The sequence below is a fragment of the Rattus rattus genome, chromosome 11 (genome assembly GCF_011064425.1).
Source record: "Rattus rattus isolate New Zealand chromosome 11, Rrattus_CSIRO_v1, whole genome shotgun sequence".
Lineage (NCBI taxonomy): Eukaryota > Metazoa > Chordata > Mammalia > Rodentia > Muridae > Rattus > Rattus rattus.
The window spans coordinates 68,485,488-68,503,442 of NC_046164.1; the positions used below are offsets into that span (position 1 = coordinate 68,485,488).

The 17,955-nt window shown below is 46.1% G+C and overlaps 1 protein-coding gene across 3 annotated transcripts in view; it reads left to right on the plus strand.

Annotated features, from left to right (window-relative positions):
* The window catches only part of Kiaa0232 (KIAA0232 ortholog), a 65,738-nt gene extending 48,224 nt beyond the window's left edge, over window positions 1–17,514 (plus strand). The window contains exons 6-10 of one of the 3 annotated variants that reach the window (XM_032916945.1): window positions 1,491–4,788; window positions 6,076–6,144; window positions 9,941–10,049; window positions 13,372–13,469; window positions 15,178–17,514. In XM_032916945.1, coding sequence (XP_032772836.1) covers window positions 1,491–4,788; window positions 6,076–6,144; window positions 9,941–10,049; window positions 13,372–13,469; window positions 15,178–15,357 — 3,754 coding nt within the window. In that variant the 3' untranslated portion in view covers window positions 15,358–17,514. The remainder of the gene's footprint in view (window positions 1–1,490; window positions 4,789–6,075; window positions 6,145–9,940; window positions 10,050–13,371; window positions 13,470–15,177) is intronic. The other 2 variants (XM_032916947.1, XM_032916946.1) reach the window with 2 other exon arrangements.
* The last annotated feature ends 441 nt before the right edge of the window (window positions 17,515–17,955 follow it).

A 17,955-nucleotide genomic window follows, 5' to 3' on the forward strand; every position in this document is an offset into this window, starting at 1 on the left:
AAGAAAAAAATTGCATTCATTTGGTTATATTATAAGTGACGTTCTCAGAGATTAGGAACAAAATAAAAAAAGTACAAAACAGTGCATTAATAGTTTAATATCAATTACATGCGGAAGTGATAATGTAATTCTGATGTTTATTAGAATTAATTATCAGAATTAATTTCACCAGTTTCTTCTTAAACTTCTAATTATCACTACCAATATCACTACCAGGATGTTGAAAATTATGAATGGGATTAGAGAGATGATTCAGCAGTTACGAGCACTTGCTGCTCTTCCAGAGGATCTGAGTTCAGTTCCCAGCACCCATGTCAAGTGGCTCACAACCACTTGTCACTCCAGCTCCAGGGAATCCATTGTTTATTTTTCTGGCCTTCTTGGCTAATCTCACACACAGGCAACATGTGTACACACACACACACACACACACACACACACACACACACGAATAAAATTAATTTTTAAAGAGAAAATTATCTATAAAGCTTGTAATAATTTGTACTATACAGCTTTAATACGCAGTCACACTCACCACCTTTGTAAACATAGCCTTTGCCACTTAGTGTGTGGCCTTGGTGTTGTATCCGGGTGAGCAATGCCCTCAAGAGGCAGCCTGGCTTTAAACATCCTTTGGGGATCTAGTCTGCTCTCACATCTAGTTTGCTAGTTTTTCTAGCAAGTCTTTCTGTGGTCTTCTAAGCATGTTTAGGGGATTATGGCCCAATCAGGCTTCCATCCTGGAGCACAGCATGTGTAGGTCTCACCCCTCACAGTTCACTAAACCCAGCAGCCTCACTCATGACCAACGGAGTAAAGAATCCCTACTGTTGCTGAGTGCCTGCAAAATTGCCCAGCTCCATGCTGTTGCCCTGATAATATAGCAGGAGTGAGGACAGAATGAGTGATGGTCCGACTCATTCCTCCTACGTTAGAGCCAAGCTCGGTTGTGTACGGCCTGAGGGTGTAGAAAGTAAGCAGCAGAGCAGCTCCATGTGGAAATGGCTGCAGAGTTGTAGTCCTGAGTCACCTGCTCAGTTGCTCTCAGTGCCGCTTCTTTCCAGTCTTACCTGCTCACTGTCTTAGAGGGAGGAAGAAGACTAAAATATCAAATAGTGAGCTTAAGGTCATAAGCATTGTAAGTGACCAAGATCAGAGTCAAGTTCAGACATTTCCTACTACCGTCCTGTTACCTTGTTTTTGTCATTTGTTCAATTGAAGCTTTGATGACAAATCTTACATATTTTCACAGTATTTGCATAGTGCCTCTCACGGTCCAAGCAGTGCTAAAGTTCTTGGTGTGGGGAACTAATTGTAATGCACAGCACAGTTTCCTGTTTGGTAATTCATTTCAAATTATCACTTTCTTGATGGTGTGAATGCTGACACTAGTGATCTGAAGTGCCATCTCTTAGGTTAGCATTGCTGCCTCTGTGTAGATGGTGACTGTCGAATGTGGCTTGCTTTTGAACTCTTCCTCTGTTTTGCAGGTACTATGAAGCATTTCCACCACTTTCTGAGAAGCCAGTTTGCCTGCAAGAGATCATGACCGTGTGGAACAAGTCCAAACCCTGTTCTTACTCTAGCTCCTCTTCATCATCCACAGCCCCACCAGCAAGCACAGATCCATCTTCTCCAAAAGACTGCAACAGTGAGAGCGAAGCCATCAGAGAGAGAAGCAGTGCCGCCTCCATCCTCACACATGAGAAAGCCCAGAGCAGAAGCAGACACGAGGAGAACAAGTTGAGCCACAGCACCATCGAAGAAAAGCCTGCCTTGTACAAAAAGCAGATCCGACACAAACCTGAAGGGAAGATTCGCCCTCGCTCATGGTCATCTGGCTCTAGTGAAGCAGGCTCAAGTTCAAGTGGTAATCAGGGAGAATTAAAAGCATCCATGAAGTATGTTAAAGTCAGACACAAGGCACGAGAAATTCGAAACAAAAAAGGGCGGAATGGGCAAAGCAGGCAGTCACTGAAGCATTGCGGGAAGGCAGAGAGAGGAGTCCATGCAGGCAGCAGCAGTGGCAGCAGCAGCAGCAGCAGCAGCAATGGGTCCATCAGGCAGCTGTGCAAGCGGGGTAAGAGACCAGCAAAGGAGACAGGAAGGAGCGACTCTGGGAACACTGCAGTGAAAGACCTGTATGTGGAGAGCAGGAACAACAAAGAGTACAAGGAGGAGCCACTGTGGTACACAGAGCCCATTGCTGAGTATTTTGTCCCTTTGAGTAGAAAAAGCAAACTAGAGACCACATACCGGAACAGGGAAGACACAAGTGCGCTGACAGCAGAGGCCGTGGAAGACTTGTCTGACTCTGTGCGTGGTCTGTGTATCAGCAACAGTAATATCCATAGAACATACCTCGCAGCAGGCACTTTCATTGATGGTCATTTTGTAGAAATGCCTGCAGTTATAAACGAGGATATTGACCTCGCTGGGACCTCATTATGTTCTCTACCAGAGGACAATAAATATCTGGATGATATTCATCTATCAGAACTAACACACTTCTATGAAGTGGATATTGATCAATCCATGTTGGATCCTGGTGCCTCAGAAACAATGCAAGGAGAAAGTCGGATTTTGAATATGATTCGACAAAAAAGCAAGGAGAATACAGATTTTGAGGCAGAATGTTGCATAGTGTTAGATGGTATGGAGTTGCAAGGGGAACGTGCAATATGGACAGATTCTACCAGCCCTGTGGGTGCTGAGGGCTTCTTCCTGCAAGACCTTGGCAATCTGGCTCAGTTTTGGGAGTGTTGTTCATCTAGTTCTGGTGATGCTGATGGAGAGAGTTTTGGAGGAGACTCTCCAGTTAGACTCTCTCCTATCTTGGACAGCACGATACTCAGTTCACACATGCTTGCTGGCAATCAAGAGCCCTTTTCCAATATTAATGAAGGATCTGGTATAAACTCTTGTTTTTCAGTATTTGAAGTGCAATGCAGTAATTCTGTTTTACCATTTTCTTTTGAAACACTCAACTTGGGAAGTGAACATACAGATTCTAGTGCTAATATGCTGGGGAAAACACAGTCTAGATTGCTAATATGGACCAAAAATAGTGCCTTTGAAGAAAACGAACACTGTTCTAATCTTTCAACAAGAACTTGTAGTCCATGGTCCCATTCAGAAGAAGCTCGCTCAGACAACGAGACGCTAAACCTTCAGTTTGAAGAATCAACACAGTTTACTGCAGAAGATATTAATTATGTGGTTCCCAGAGTCTCGTCAGATTTTGTAGATGAAGAACTTCTAGATTTTTTGCAGGATGAAACTTGCCAGCAAAACAGTAGAACTTTAGGAGAAATTCCTACATTAGTTTTCAAAAAAAGATCGAAGCTAGAATCTGTGTGTGGTATTCAGCTAGAACAAAAGGCAGAAAGCAAGAACTTTGAAACTACACAAGCATGTGGTGAAAGCAGTCCACATGGAGATGGCTACAGCTCAGGGGTTATTAAAGACATTTGGACAAAGATGGTGGATAGGAGTTCTGTGGCTGCAGCAGAGACAGAGCGATCTGGGGAGGAGTTGTTTTCCACAGATGTAAGTAACTACTGCTGCTGTTTGGACACGGAGGCGAAGATGGAAGCCCTTCAGGAGCCCAGTAGGGCTGTGCAGAGATCAGAGTATCATCTCTGGGAGGGACAGAAGGAGAATGTGGAGAAAAGAGCATTTGTCTCTAGTGAGCTGTCCAAGGTGGATGGTGGTGACTACACCACACCCTCTAAACCTTGGGATGTAGCCCAAGATAAAGAGAACACATTCATTCTTGGAGGAGTTTATGGAGAGCTCAAAACGTTCAACAGCGATGGGGAGTGGGCAGTTGTACCACCTGGTCACACAAAAGGGAGCTTGCTACAGTGTGCAGCCTCTGATGTGGTGACAATCGCTGGTACAGATGTCTTTATGACCCCTGGAAACAGCTTTGCTCCTGGTCACAGGCAGCTCTGGAAGCCCTTTGTGTCATTTGAACAGAATGACATGTCGAAGAGTGGGGAAAATGGATTAAACAAGGGGTTTTCTTTTATCTTCCATGAAGACTTGCTAGGAGCCTGCAGTAACTTTCAAGTTGAAGATCCTGGGCTTGAATACTCATTCTCTTCCTTTGACCTAAGCAATCCCTTCTCACAAGTTCTCCATGTAGAGTGCTCGTTTGAACCAGAAGGGATTGCATCTTTTAGCCCTAGTTTCAAGCCGAAATCAATCCTCTGCTCTGATTCAGACAGTGAGGTTTTTCACCCCAGAATATGTGGTGTCGACAGGACACAGTACAGGGCTATTCGAATCTCTCCTCGGACTCACTTTCGCCCAATTTCTGCATCTGAACTATCCCCTGCAGGAGGAAGTGAGTCAGAATTCGAATCTGAAAAAGATGAAGCAAATATTCCCATTCCTTCTCAAGTTGATGTATTTGAAGACCCACAAGCAGATCTCAAACCTTTAGAAGAAGATGCAGAGAAAGAAGGTCACTACTATGGAAAGTTAGAGCTCGAGTCTGGGAAGTTCCTTCCTAGGTTAAAAAAATCTGGAATGGAGAAGAGTGCTCAGACATCACTGGATTCCCAGGAGGAGGCAGCAGGGATCCTGCCAGTGGGAAAACAAAGTCAGTGTTTGGAATGTAACTTTAATGAATCTCTGGGAATAAACTTAGAGAGCTCCACAGCAAACTGTAAAATAATGACACAATGTGAAGAGGAAATGAATGGTTTTTGCAGTTGCAAAGCAGGTTGTCAGTTCCCTGCTTGTGAAGATAATCCAGTTTCTTCAGGACAATTGGAAGAGGTATGTGTCAGTATTGAATAAGGGGTTTGATCAGACGTTAATGAAAGGCAGCCTTATCACGCAAGAAAAGTGGGGCTGAATTACTGGGAAATTAATTTAAAAATATTAGAACTTAATTCTTAGTTTATATTTAAGAACTTAAAATGGATTTGCCGTTTACAGATTTGAAGTAAATGATTGAACCTGCATGAAAAAAAAACATAATAACTCTCAGGATATGAAGTTCTTATGTAAAATGCGTGTAGTGTGGATAAAACATAAGGCCTGTATGTAAGCATTTTATCTCTCAGAGTCCGGGAGCCAGAATGTAGCTGTGAGTAAAGAATGTTGATCAGTTTTATTATAGTTGTGCATTCCATGTAAAGAGCTTTACATCTGGACACCATTCTCTAAAGTGTGTTGTGGTTCATATATAAAGTGACCAATGAAGGGAAATCTGTTCTCGGTGCTCAGCGAGAAAGGGCTCTGGGTGGGAGTTCTGTGTGGAATCACTAGGTGATGTTAGTGTCAGCACTTTTGTTAATGGAGTCATTGTTCCCCTTGAGTGTGTTTCTAGGAAGTCCCTTGAAGTTAAATTGGCTGCACCAGGATGGACACAGCAGTAGGCTGTTCCACGGAACAAAGCAGAGCTGCCTATCCACTTTCTCCGATGCTTAGTTGACATAGCAGTGCCTGGCTTTTTTCCAGAAGCAGGTTGTTAAACAGTGTTGGAGGCAGTCTCAAGTCCTAACCACCTGATGTAGGTGGATATGTGTTGTCCTTCCTCTCATCTGTCCTGCTTACTGGCTCCCCCATTCTGTGAGGTCTTCAGATCTAACTCCTTCACTGATACCGCCCTAAATCCTGTTCAGTCCTCATCCCACCTCATATCAGAATTAGTTTCTACCTTTTCTTAATTTATCTGCACTCTCAGCCTCTTTTTGTAATTGCATTTTCCATCTCATGAGTTCCTTGCCTTTTGCTTTTTTCTTTGAGGGAAGAGGGTGGTACTTGACTATTGGCTTCTATAACTGGGCACTGGTCACTGACTCATCGGAGGCAGAGCCCCTGGAAGTGCAACTGCTTACCTTTGAATGGTTGCAAAAGCCTCAGGGGAACTTGAGGATTGCTGCTGTAGTTAGCATGCTCCTTGGTCTATGAAAGGCCAAGTTTAACCCCATCGGATCCCTGAAATCTGAACTGTTAAGGAAAACCCAGCAATGTTGTTAGCCTTTATGTGTTGTTGTGTTGCCCCCATTTTCCTCCTTAAATGTTCCTTTATGTACTTTGTATTTCACCTGGTTCCAGATTGGGAAGAAAGAAAATGAGGAAAGAAGCAAGAGTCTACCTACTACTACCATATTCCTTCGCTTTCTAGTATGTTGATGTACCTCCGTGTTCTCAGATTTGGGTTTTGGTTTTGTTTTGTTTGTTTTTTGTTTTTTGTTTTTTTTTGAGAGGTTTAGCTTGCTGCAGACTTGTGGGGACATCATGAGAGTATGGGTGCTGTCATGCTGTAAGTGTCACTTCATAGGCTGGCTTGAGGAACAGACTTGACAGTGGCTTGAAGGAACAGTGCGGAACCAGGCTGAGGCTAGGACCTGTGTCTGTCTACCCATTGTAATCCCCAGGTCAGTTATGAGGAGTGCCTAAGACTGGCTCCACTTAGGCCAAGGCCGCCTTCTTCCATGCAAGAGAGTGAAAGTAGAGGATTTTCCTTAGAATTAGCAGTTAGGACCATGGAAAGAATAGGGTTTACTTAAAAGTTGAGTCAAAGGGGTTGGGGATTTAGCTCAGTGGTAGAGCGCTTGCCTAGCAAGCGCAAGGCCCTGGGTTCGTTCCTCAGCTCCAGGAAAAAAAACAAAACAAAACAAAAGTTGAGTCAAATTGGGCAGATATGATTAGAATGTTTATTATGTGCCTGTCACTGAGGGAAGAGCCTTACTGTGTGGCGTGCCACACTTGTCGGTGAGAAGTTTTAGTGTAGGCACAAAGGCCAGCGTGTAAATTGGAAATGGGCTGGTCATATGAAGTTGAGGAGGCGTACACACAGCGATGGTTCTTCCCACTGCTGTGGTAAACCCTGCCTGCCAAAAGTATCCTCTACATGACACATTTCCCTTGTAACTGAAATGGCCTTTATTGTGATCACCTTGCCTTTTATTTCTTATGTACTGTTCCATGTATGGTTTCACAACACTTTACTTGACCAGTCCCTTATCTTTTAGGACATCGGGGCCAGTGTAGTTGTGGGTGATGTGGTAGGTGGAGCAGTTGAAATGAGCCCTGGCGGCTGTGGGAAGGGACGGTGCAGGTGTTTTGAGCTCAGCTGGACGTGTAGGCACGGAAGGAGGTGAGGCAGACCGTGTGAGCAGGCCAGGCGGAGAGCCTGCCATGCAGAGCTGTGCGGTTGAGTACTGAGAATAACTCACCCAGTGATAGCTAAAGACAAGAACTAGCACAGAAATATGCGTGTCCTCTTCTCTTGGGCTTTTACTTGCTTGCTTAATGCCAAGCCCTTTGAACATAGAAAACCAGATTCTTACTCCCTGTCTGTAAGGACTTTCCAGTAGATAAGCTTTTTGTCCCATGATATTACACTGTGAAGGTCAGCAACTCTGGAGGTTGGAGAGGTAGTAAAGGTCATTCTGGCTTGTGGCACACATCCTTCCTGTACCACTTTGTCAGTGTTGTCCTACCAGAGAGCCACAGAGACTGATGTCCTCACCTGATAGCTAGAAATGTGTAGACTTCACAAAGAGACTGACCCTGTCCCAACGTGAGGATCAGACAGCGCTCTGCTGGCTCTACGCCCCCAAAAGTGGAGAGCAGCAGCAGGCCCTTCCATCTCCAGTGGCTCCTCTCTGATCTGCACTACATGTCTTTAAAAGAGAGGGCCACAGAACACTTTCTCTGTCATCTGTGACCCAGTGATGAAGAAGGACCAGTGGGAAAGGGCCACCGGGCCTCAGCACCTTCCTTTTCAGCAGAAATAGACTCTTTAGTGGGAGTGTGAACTGTGGAGCTTTATCCCTCGACTGCCAGCTTCTGAAGAACTTCCAAGAATTGCTAAAACATGTGTGGTCAGTCTTTCTGGATGGAGCTTGTGCCTTCCCTCCCTTTTCATTGTCCTGGTCACTGCATGTTTGGAGTTCCCTCTGCCCAGTGCTGTTGCAGGTGCTGGAATCATTAGCTACGAGCCTGTGTGGAGTTTTCCTGTAGGCTTGAGGCTAACAGCAAGCATGCTAGGTCAATGCTATGTGAGGATATAAGCAGTATTTGAAGCAAGGCAGAGTATTGGATGAGGCACTGAGTGAATGGAGAGTGCTGGAAGCAGCTTGCTCTTGTTGAGTAAGGAGCCAGGCAGGCTTTCTCCCAGAGCTCTCTTTGAGTATGCACCTGGGCAGGAGCAGCTTCTGTGGGTGTTCTGCCTTTTCCTAGTTCTTCTGTTCTTCTGGTGTGTCCCATCCCCTGGCTCCATCTCAGGCTGGTCTTCAACTCACTCTGTAACTAAGGGGTGATCCTCCTGCCTCTCCCTCTCAGTATTCTTTATATTCATTGAATTAAAACATTAAACAGCCTCAGATGAGTGAACTGTTGTGGAGTTTGCTGGAAATAACTGAGTGCTTGGTGTCATGAAATGTACATATTGTGGAATACGGATGGCTGCTGCAGTATAAAACAGATAGTAAGTCTTAGCCATAGGAATTGGCACCCAAGTGGGGGATTCAGAAAAGACTCCTCAAATAATGCGGACTCAGACAAGAGTCACAGCAGGGTGAAGAGAGGACTTGATGTGCCGTGGAATCAGAGGCATCCTGGGAGTCAGGTTCTGTAGTTTGTAGACAGAGTGCTCTGCCGAGAGATGCAGAGACATCCCAAGTAACAGTCTTGTCCTTAAGCTTCCAGGGCTCTCACATCTGACTACATCTTGGTGTGTACCCAGTTCCTTCTTGACTGGCCAGACCTGTTTCCCTCACCACACCTGTCCTTGGTTGACTCTGTATCTCTTTCACTTCACAAGGGGATTGGACAATACTAAGTAGTACAGTTAATCACACAGATAAGAACTCAGCAACATGCTGCCTCCTGTCTCCTCAGAATTCTATGGGATGATAGAGAAGACTGACCCCTCTGCCTTACTGCTCTAAGTAGTACCAGCTCGAGTCCCAGAGTACATTAGGCCTTCACATGTTGTAAAGTGGTATCAGGACCTGGTCCCCACTTCTCCCGCAGCCTTTGTACACTGCAGCCTTCATTTGCCTTTAGCTGAGCCTTCAGAGGACCTTGTGCAGAACTTGTGCTGTTCATAGACCACACGGGGAATAAGAAAGGTTAACTGACTACTCTGGGCAGACAGCACAATTTTCTTTCAGTTCTAAATTTGGAACTATTTCTAAAAAGTCGTATTGCCTATTTAATGCCCAATATATGTTGATCTAATCCTTGAAAACTTACTAGATGATGCAGTTTTAGACCCATCAATAATTTACAGTTCAAACCACAACAAAACCCCTTTAGAAAATAAATGGTTGTTAGCTCTTGAAACAGTTGGGGTTTTGAACTTGCACAAGTGATGTCATGGAATTGTACACAGTTTGTATTCTTGCATTCTGGCAAGAGCACAGCATAAGGGCTCATGAGGTAGAGAAATGTGGAGAGCCCAGGCTTTGCCCTGGGGAGCTGGTGGCAGGCCTCTCAGGCCCAGGGAAGAAGGGGGCCACCACCAGCACACCAGGATATATTTGCCTGTCAGGTTCATGACCATTCCAAGGACTTGTTGGTCACCAGTGACTGTGTAGGAGGGAGAGCAGGGTCTGAGCAGCCTTGAACATTCTACTTGCAAGGGTGGAACCTGTCTCTCCACAGCACCTCAGGCTCAGGCCTGAGTCACTGTTGTGCTTCAGTAGTCGAGGATTTCCTGGCTGCTGCTTTAGGTCTTAGAAGACGTTTTTGTCAAGATTTTGTTCTACTTGGAGTTGAAGTACTTCTTAAGAAGGTTTCATTTGTTTACAGTAAGGCCTTTTTCCTTTGCCTTATCCTGAACAATGAGAAACTTTAACTAGATTTTTTTAAACTCACCAACCTAAAGTCACTAGGTATCTAGTGCTTCAGCTTTCTGTCTGTCCTGAGGGTTTGTAAACATGCTCTATGTTTGGCTTCATCTAAACAGTTTCCTGTACTGAACACTGATGTGCAAGAAGTAACAAGAAATCAAGAGAAGCAGAGCTGGTGGGAAAAGGCTTTGTACTCTCCCCTTTTTCCCACGTCAGAGTGTGAAGGTAAGGAGACTGTGTCACTATTATGTTCAAATTTCTAATTTGCCAAGGGTCTTTGGGTGTGGATACAGTCCAGGAAACAACAAAGCAGTTCCTATGGCCAGCACTCTGTTAGATCCTTGCGACACCTAAATGATTGCAAACTGGATCCTGCTCTTAACCCTAACCCATAGGCTGGCGGAAAGGTTTGGAAAGTCATTAGAAGCATAAATGGTATGGACCTTTGATGAGATATGTATAACCATCTTGACCATCGAGAAGGGAGTCCTCAAGGTAATCTTTGTGCAAAGACCGCAACAAGCTGTGAGGCAGGTTGAAAGAACCAGGTCCCGTTGGGCTCAGTTAGTTTGAAGATGAGCCAGAAAGTCTGATGGGAAGGAGCCTACAGGTGTGAGAGCCTGGCTTCTGGCTCCAGTTTGGTGTGCATCGAGGGTTGGTTGTGGAAAGGACTTGTTTGCAGGGCATTCAGATCAGACGTGTGCTGGAACACGTGTAGCAACAACAGAGACCAATTTTAGCTGGGGAACTAGGAAGTGGGAGCAGCACGGGGAGACTTGCAGTGCTTGTACCTGCCCGGAGACTGCAGCGTGAGCAGCAGGAGGGAGTTAGAGCAGTGGTTCTCAGTCTGAGTTAGGAAGTGCAATGAAGTCACTCTATGGCTGGGGTCACTGTACATGAAGAACCATATTAAAGGGCGTCAGCGTTAGAAAGGCTGAGAACTACTGCTCTAGAGGGAAGGGTAGTGAGGGGGGCCTCTGCTGTGCCAAGGAAGATGCCAGGGCTGTAGGAGTATAGATCCACCTGATCCGTCTGAGCTGGATGAGTTGAAGGCACAGGTACAGCTAACAGTACAAGTCAGAAATCCCCATAGCTGTGCCTCAGAAACTCCTCTCCATAAAGATGGAGAAGAGGAAGAGGTGTATCACCATGTAGCAAAGAAGCTGCTTTCTTGGGGGTGTTTATTAGAAGAAGTACTGCATCAGTTTGGTTCACTTTGTCATTCATTAGTAGGAGCCCAGTTCCAACTCTGAGCTCTGCACCTTGGATGTCCAATCTGTTGGCAGGTACTAGTGAGTGGATGTAATACTTCTGTATGAGTATGTGAAATGTTGCATAGGGAAGCTTGGTGGAGAAGGAATGGTAGCCAGTCTTCTGAATACAGTTCTGAGTTCAATCCCTGTGAAGCTCCCTTACAGTAACCGTATGAAGTACTCTTTCTGTTGCCTCACATGGAGGTTATGCAAAAGGATAACTAGCTACTCAATCCCTTGAAAAGGACTAGACATTCCTGAAGCTTCTAGTATTAGAAATGGTTAGTAATCAACATGTGCTGCCCTGGACACTGGCTAACCAGATATTTGAACATCCCAAGGGAGAAAGACTATCTCTTTGTTGAGTCTGGTGAGGAGACAGGGTGTGTCCTGCTGAGAACCCTGACCTAGTCACTTCTGTGTATATGTGTCTCTGATCAAAGTGCTGCTCTGGGGATATATAGACACACTGGCTGCCTGTCCTGGATGTGTCTTCTCAATGCGGTCTGGAGGTGGGGTACAGACCAGCACAGCAGCTGGGATTGGAGGAGCAGTGTGGGGTAGAGCATAGATAGCACGGTTCAGGAGTGTGGTAGGGACAAGGCTGGCTAGGGTAGAGACTACAGAGGGCTTGGTCGCTTTCTCCAGTGCTTACTGTGTTGTGCTTTGGAGGCTCAGTTGCTGTAGGCATGCATTATTCAGGCTGTGTGGCGTGAGCCCTTTGGGGAGCAGCACAGACTGGTGGAGGAGCAAGGCTGAGCTGGAGTGCCTCTGTGCATAACTTTTGGGCTTCTCTGCTCTGTTGTCTGTATTTGTAAAAGGAAGCCATCCCTATTGGGATGATTGTGAGGAATAAAGATGCCACTTCCGCAGGCCGGGCACCTATAGCTGTGACCCACATACAGTTTTTTGCTCAACAAACAGTAGCATTAACAAGAACATGGGATGAGCTCAGTATGATTCTCAGCCAAACCCCTGCATGGAGGCGTGAAGATGGACTTTCTGCAGTCTCTCTTCTGGCCCCGCTGTGTGTGTGTGTGTGTGTGTGTGTGTGGAATGAGGCCACGAGAGCTCAGTGGCCTCCCAGCCGCCCAGAACCCATGTTCCAGGATGGTGCTATAGAAGATGTTGCTATCCCTGTCCACTTCTCATGTAGCACCTCCTTGAATAGGATGATGTTGCTTCTGTTCTAAAGAGGTTGGGTATGTGGCTTGCAGAGTCATGTCACAAATAAGAAGCAGAACCTGGCATCTACTATGGTCCTTGTCACTTAAAGCCAGGGTTATTCAAGGATTGCCCAGGACTCATAGGTTATGGAGAATGTCCACATGGCAAGCAAAGTCTGTACCTGGTGCCCAAGAGTATAGCACTCATTAAGGCTGGCCTTGTCTTCTGTGACTCTGACACACAGGAGCCATAACATCATTGACACATGTGGCATAACTCTATTGAGCAGGGATGCTAAGGGATCATCACGTCTGAGCTCTTGTCAGCACCAGAACTGACAACTAGCTTATTTGGAGTCTGCATCCTTCTCTGTAACTCCATCAGCGATTTCTTCATGGGTCAGTGGACAAGAGGCTAAACTAAGACTACGTTTAGCACAGGGGCTGCTGCTCAGGAATCACCTGGAAACTTCTTAGAAGGACTGGTGTTCGACCTCCCAAAGCCTAGGTTTCTGCAAATTCCTTAGGTGACTAAATAATGCAGTGCATAGATGAAACACAGTTGAGGCTGCTGCTGGATTGGCTTCCTCTAACTCCAGGCTACACTGCCTTCTCATTCTGTGAGCCTTGGCCTACTGGACCATGAGCCTCATGTGCACAGGCGTTACCGACATGGGCATGCTGTTGAGTTAGATGAGGCCAGCTGGTGGCCTGCTTTGCTTTCTCATTGGGCTGCCTCTCTGGAACCTCTGCTCCTGTTCCATGAGCATATCTCCCACTGGACACTCATTCTTGAGAGCATGGGTCTCACTGGTCTTTTCCCCTGTGTCCCAGGACCATTACATCATAGATCTGTGTGTATATTTGTTGAATTGTTGGGATAATGTTTTACGGTAGAATATGCTTATGCTGGCCTGGTTTTTATTATTCATTACATACTCGTGGTTGGAGTTTTCAGTTGGTGTCACGTTTCTCATACCCTCCAGACTGGCTGTGCTTTCAGCGACAACCTAAATCTCCAGAGGGGGGGAGGCCTTTCAGCGAGGCGAAACAAGGGTGTGTGTTTCAATTGTCTTAATTGAATTTCCCCCTTTCCCTCTTTTCCCTTCTCCATTCACAATGATTAAGAATGTTATACAAATGCCAAGGGAGAGAATGGTATAGAAGAATATCCAGATGCTAAAGAGACACCCAGTCGTGAAGAGCGTCTGTTAGATTTTAATAGGGTAAGTCGACTGTCCTCCTCCCTACCATTCTAGTCACAAACTTGAGGGTCCTGTGACACACCCCTGGCCTATGTTCCCCAGATCCTGGGGGTTGCCTTTCTCCTCTTGGCCCTTTCTTTGGGGCCTTAGCCCTACCCACCACTCCCAACCAGTTGCCAGACTTTCATGAACAGCCCCTAATGTCCCCCCACTGTCACTACACTGCTGGCACAGGGGTTTTAAATGCTGTGCTAAGCCTGTTGTTTCTTGTTCGTTCCTGGGGCAACATCTTCCTTCCAGTGTACTTTTCCCAACCTGTGTGAGCCCTTTCTGTGCTCTTGTGTACTCTCTGGGTGGGGTCCCACCATCCCAGACACTTCTGTCTCCCCAACAGGCCTGTGAGCACCATGAAGGCACATTCAAGTCCTTGACCTACTTTTAGCTCAGTCTCAAGCTTTCCACCGTTAGGCAAGTTAAGATCAGTGAATTGAAGGAAACCTATTTTCTTCTCAGAGTTGTCTGTAAGAATTTTCCAAAGCACCATATAGTGCTAATCCCACTGACTTATCACTTTGTGTTAATATGTCTAAGACCACATGCAAGGCCACCCCATAGCCTTCCACCCTTTGTGAGTCTCTTCACCTGTCTCTTCCTCTCACCTCTACCCACAGTGTGTCTGCCAGCCTGTTAACGTATCTCACCTCCACCTCCATCCATTTCTTTGCTCCACACCATCCTTTCCATATGGCTCAGACCACTGCTACTCAGCAGTAGCCACAGTCTTTCTCGTCTTGTCCTTGCTTCTGCTTGTCCCTAACAGACATTCTGCAAGATAGTCACCGAAAAACACCCCTGTGCACTAAGTATTCTTGGCATACTCATGCATTTGCAGAATACAAAATGGAAGTGTCTGGAAACGGAGCATAGGGCTGCATGCCCCATTGTCTGGCTGTAGGACACATGCTACTATGCTGTGCACTTGGAGGAAAGTCAGACTCCCTCCATGCCTGGGAGCCTGTGGGCTTTGCTCTCACATAGGTTTTCTGTGTTCCCGCCTTGAACTCAAAAACAGGGCCTGTGGTGGACTGATGCTCGTGGTGGATATTGTGATGCACTGGGAAATATTGCCAGTTACTGTGACTGGCAAAAGGGTTACCATTGCCATCTAGTATCATTGAGGACCCAGATGCCAGCCTTCCTTTAAACACAAGAAGATGCTCTGTGCTACACCTGGTGATGCTGACACTGCTGTGCAGAGCACCAGCCTTTGCTCAGGAGTGCCACCTTCTGGAGCGCTCTGCCCCTGTTCAGAGTGTCCCTTAACCAGTATCCTCATGTCTACAGTCTGAAGCTTTGTCCTTCAGTTTGCTTGTCTGCTGGAACCGTGCGCCCCTGTACATGACCATGTCTGTTTACCCAGGAGAGCCTGTGTGAAGTTCCATGGGCTACCCTGAGCCAGGTGCTCAGAAGACTTGTTGAGAGTTAAGGAGTCCCCTTGTCTTACCCTAGTGTAGCCACATAGATTCCTGTGACTCTAGTGCAGAATTAGGATTAGACCCTTCAGGCAAAGAAGAAGGTGTTCCCTCTGACACCGTGCGTCTTCACGTCTTTCTAGCTTTCTATGGGATATGTCAGTGGTTGCTTCTTCATCTCTGTCTGTGAGTAGAATGAGCCTTTGGGGGGAATTGTCTGATTTTTTGTGTATTGAAAATTGTTTCTTGAATTGTAGGTGTCTTCTGTTTATGAAGCAAGATGCACAGGAGAGAGGGGCTCTGAGACAAAACCAAATGGCCTCCCCAGGAAGATGTGTTCCAGTGCCAGCTCTGACACGGGCGACACGGGCTCCGAAGCCGGCGGAGAGTGGGTGGGCCCCAGCAGAGAGGACCTCTTCTCCAGAACACACCTGTGACCCTGCAGAGTAGTAGCAGTCATTGAACATGCTCTGATGGGAGATTGCCCTCTGTGAGGCCTGTTAGTCTAAAGCAGTAACTTAGGTTTCCTCTTCGATTAACTGATCCGCACCAGTGATTCCCTTTCTCTTCTTGCTTACTTTAGCGTTGAGGACGGCTGTCCTGTTGAAGATTTGTTTCCAAGCTGTTAAGTTCTTGCTCTCTGAAGTAGACTAGACTGTGCTGTCCAGTGAGGAATGGGTGTGCATGTGCTTGTCCTAGTGCGTCCCGCTTCTGCATCGCAGCTGCAGGCCTCCCTCTGGCGGCTGTGTCGCCATCACCTTGTCAGCACTGTGGCGACAACCGCCACCGTCCAGAGACTCTAGCTCTGTTCTCTGAGCCAGGAGATCAGTCCTCCCCTGCAGTGGGTCAGGGCCTTGCTGAAGGAGAAGGGAAGCATGGTGACTCATCTGCAGGCTCATTCAGAAGATCTCATGGACTTTGCTGTAGGAACACAAGGGTGTGCTTTAGAGACTTACAGAATACTGTGCTTTCTCTTAGGATTCCCCTAAAGTACCATGGAAGTTACTGTGGCTTATGACTTTCTTGCTAGCTGAAGAAGCCAAGGATTCGAGGCATGGGGTAGTGGATAGATGAGTTCTGCTACTGCAGTGTGTCTACAGCAGGCACAATGTGGTTCTCTGAACTGTCCCTCCAGTGCATAGTTGAGGACCTTACTTGCAAATTATTATCTGAACTTAAGTCTCCAAGTGAACTTAAAAACATTTGACATGTGCAGTAAGGACACCTCTTACCCCAAAGAAATCTTCGGCTGCTGCAGCTAGCTGCTCTTGTGGCTGTGATGTAGTATAGCTTGTATCTCATTTTGTGTTTGAGAGAATGTTCTGGGCAAGTTGTGCTTGCGGTGGGCTGGGGTGGGCAGAGGAATTTCCCACAGACCTGTGTGATTGCTGTTCTGATCATCGCCTCATGTGACTTGGTGAAGCAGGCAGGCAGCAGGCCTCACAGTTGCATTAAGTGTGCTGATCACCTTGAATCTCTCTTGCAGCACTGCCACAGGTGCTAGTAGGGCCAATTGTGCAAAACCTAAACATCCAAAATTATTTTTCTCTTTTAACCAGCTTGTTGTTTTTAAAAACACCTTGTCTATGACGTGGATTCAGCATGTCCAGAACATCAGGAGTGGCTGAGAGGTCTGAAGTCGTTGAACTGGCCTCTCCAGTAAGTGGAGCAGCACTGGACATGTGTGTGGCTTCTTAGCTGGGAGTGGAGCTGCCCCTCAGGCCTTGCTGGTGGTACTTGAGTTTGTTGCCTGTTTCTCAGGAACACAGGAAACACCATGGAGACTGTGCAGGCCCTGTAGTCCTGTGCGTCCTCATCATGGGAGCCTGGCTTACTGGCTGGGGCATCTTGCCACCTTAGGGTTTGTTTTCATACAGCACATCTTCTGACACTTTACAGTGGCTTGTGTGTGCGTGTGTGCATGTGGAAGGTTTCATGTTGCTCTTATTTATTTACAGGTATCAGATAAGTTTTATGTATTTTTTTCTTCTGGAGCTTCCTAAAATTTGATTAACATCTGCACTGAAATATAACCTATCATCAAAGGCAAAAAGGATTGAAATTGTAAATTCCTAAAATCAATGCCATCATGATTACCCTAGAAATTGTTGCTATGACCAAATGGATTTCATACTCAGCCATGAGCTTGGGTGACCTGGACAGCCATTGTTCATCAGGAAAGGCTCCAGGTGGCAAAGACACCTACGTCTTCGGCTGTGGGGAGAGGCCCTCCACAGGGGACACGGTGGGTCATCAAAGGCAAAGGGATAACTAGATTCTGTATTTGGTTTCTTTTTGTAGTTAAGTGGCTAAAGCTCAGAGGCTTTGGCACAGAATTAAAGTGTGGTTTTAGTTTTGTGAATGGATGATCACAAAAAGCATTAAAAAAAAGTTGGCAAACGCTGAAACGCACTGTGGTATGAAGCGCGTTGCATATCCGTAGCACTGAAGTATCAGCTCCATTCCTGGGCTGATTTTTTTTTTCCCGTGGTTGTATTGTTCTGATTTCACGTACACCAGAGTAACTGATTTTTTTTGTTTCGTTTTGTTTTGTTTTCTTGTGGAGTTAACACCAAATAAAAATTTCAAAAATGTTTGTTGTTTTTATTTATCATAGCAATCCTTTAAAGTGAATAAACAGCCTCCTCTGAACTGAGAAGAACAAGAGGAAGCCAGATCCCCTCCTCCTCCTGCGAGCAGTTATCCTCTCAGAGCTGGGAAAGCAAGTAGGTAGGGCCTGCTTGGCAGCCAACTGGCCCATATCCCCAACAGGCCCTGTCCTCAGAAGTCAGCAGGATGGCTTAGTGGGAAAGATGCTTACTGAATCGAGTTTGATCCCCAGGATCCATAGAAAGGTGGAGAGAGAATGGCCTACAAAGTTCCCTTTGACTTCTGAATGCATGCCTAGAATGTACTGCACTCACACAGACATGTGTGTACACAGTAGCATGCACAATGTGTGTGCTACAACAGCAATAAACAACCAGTCAGTGTTTGAACAAGAGTGAAGGAAAACTTTGTATGTACTTTTAGGT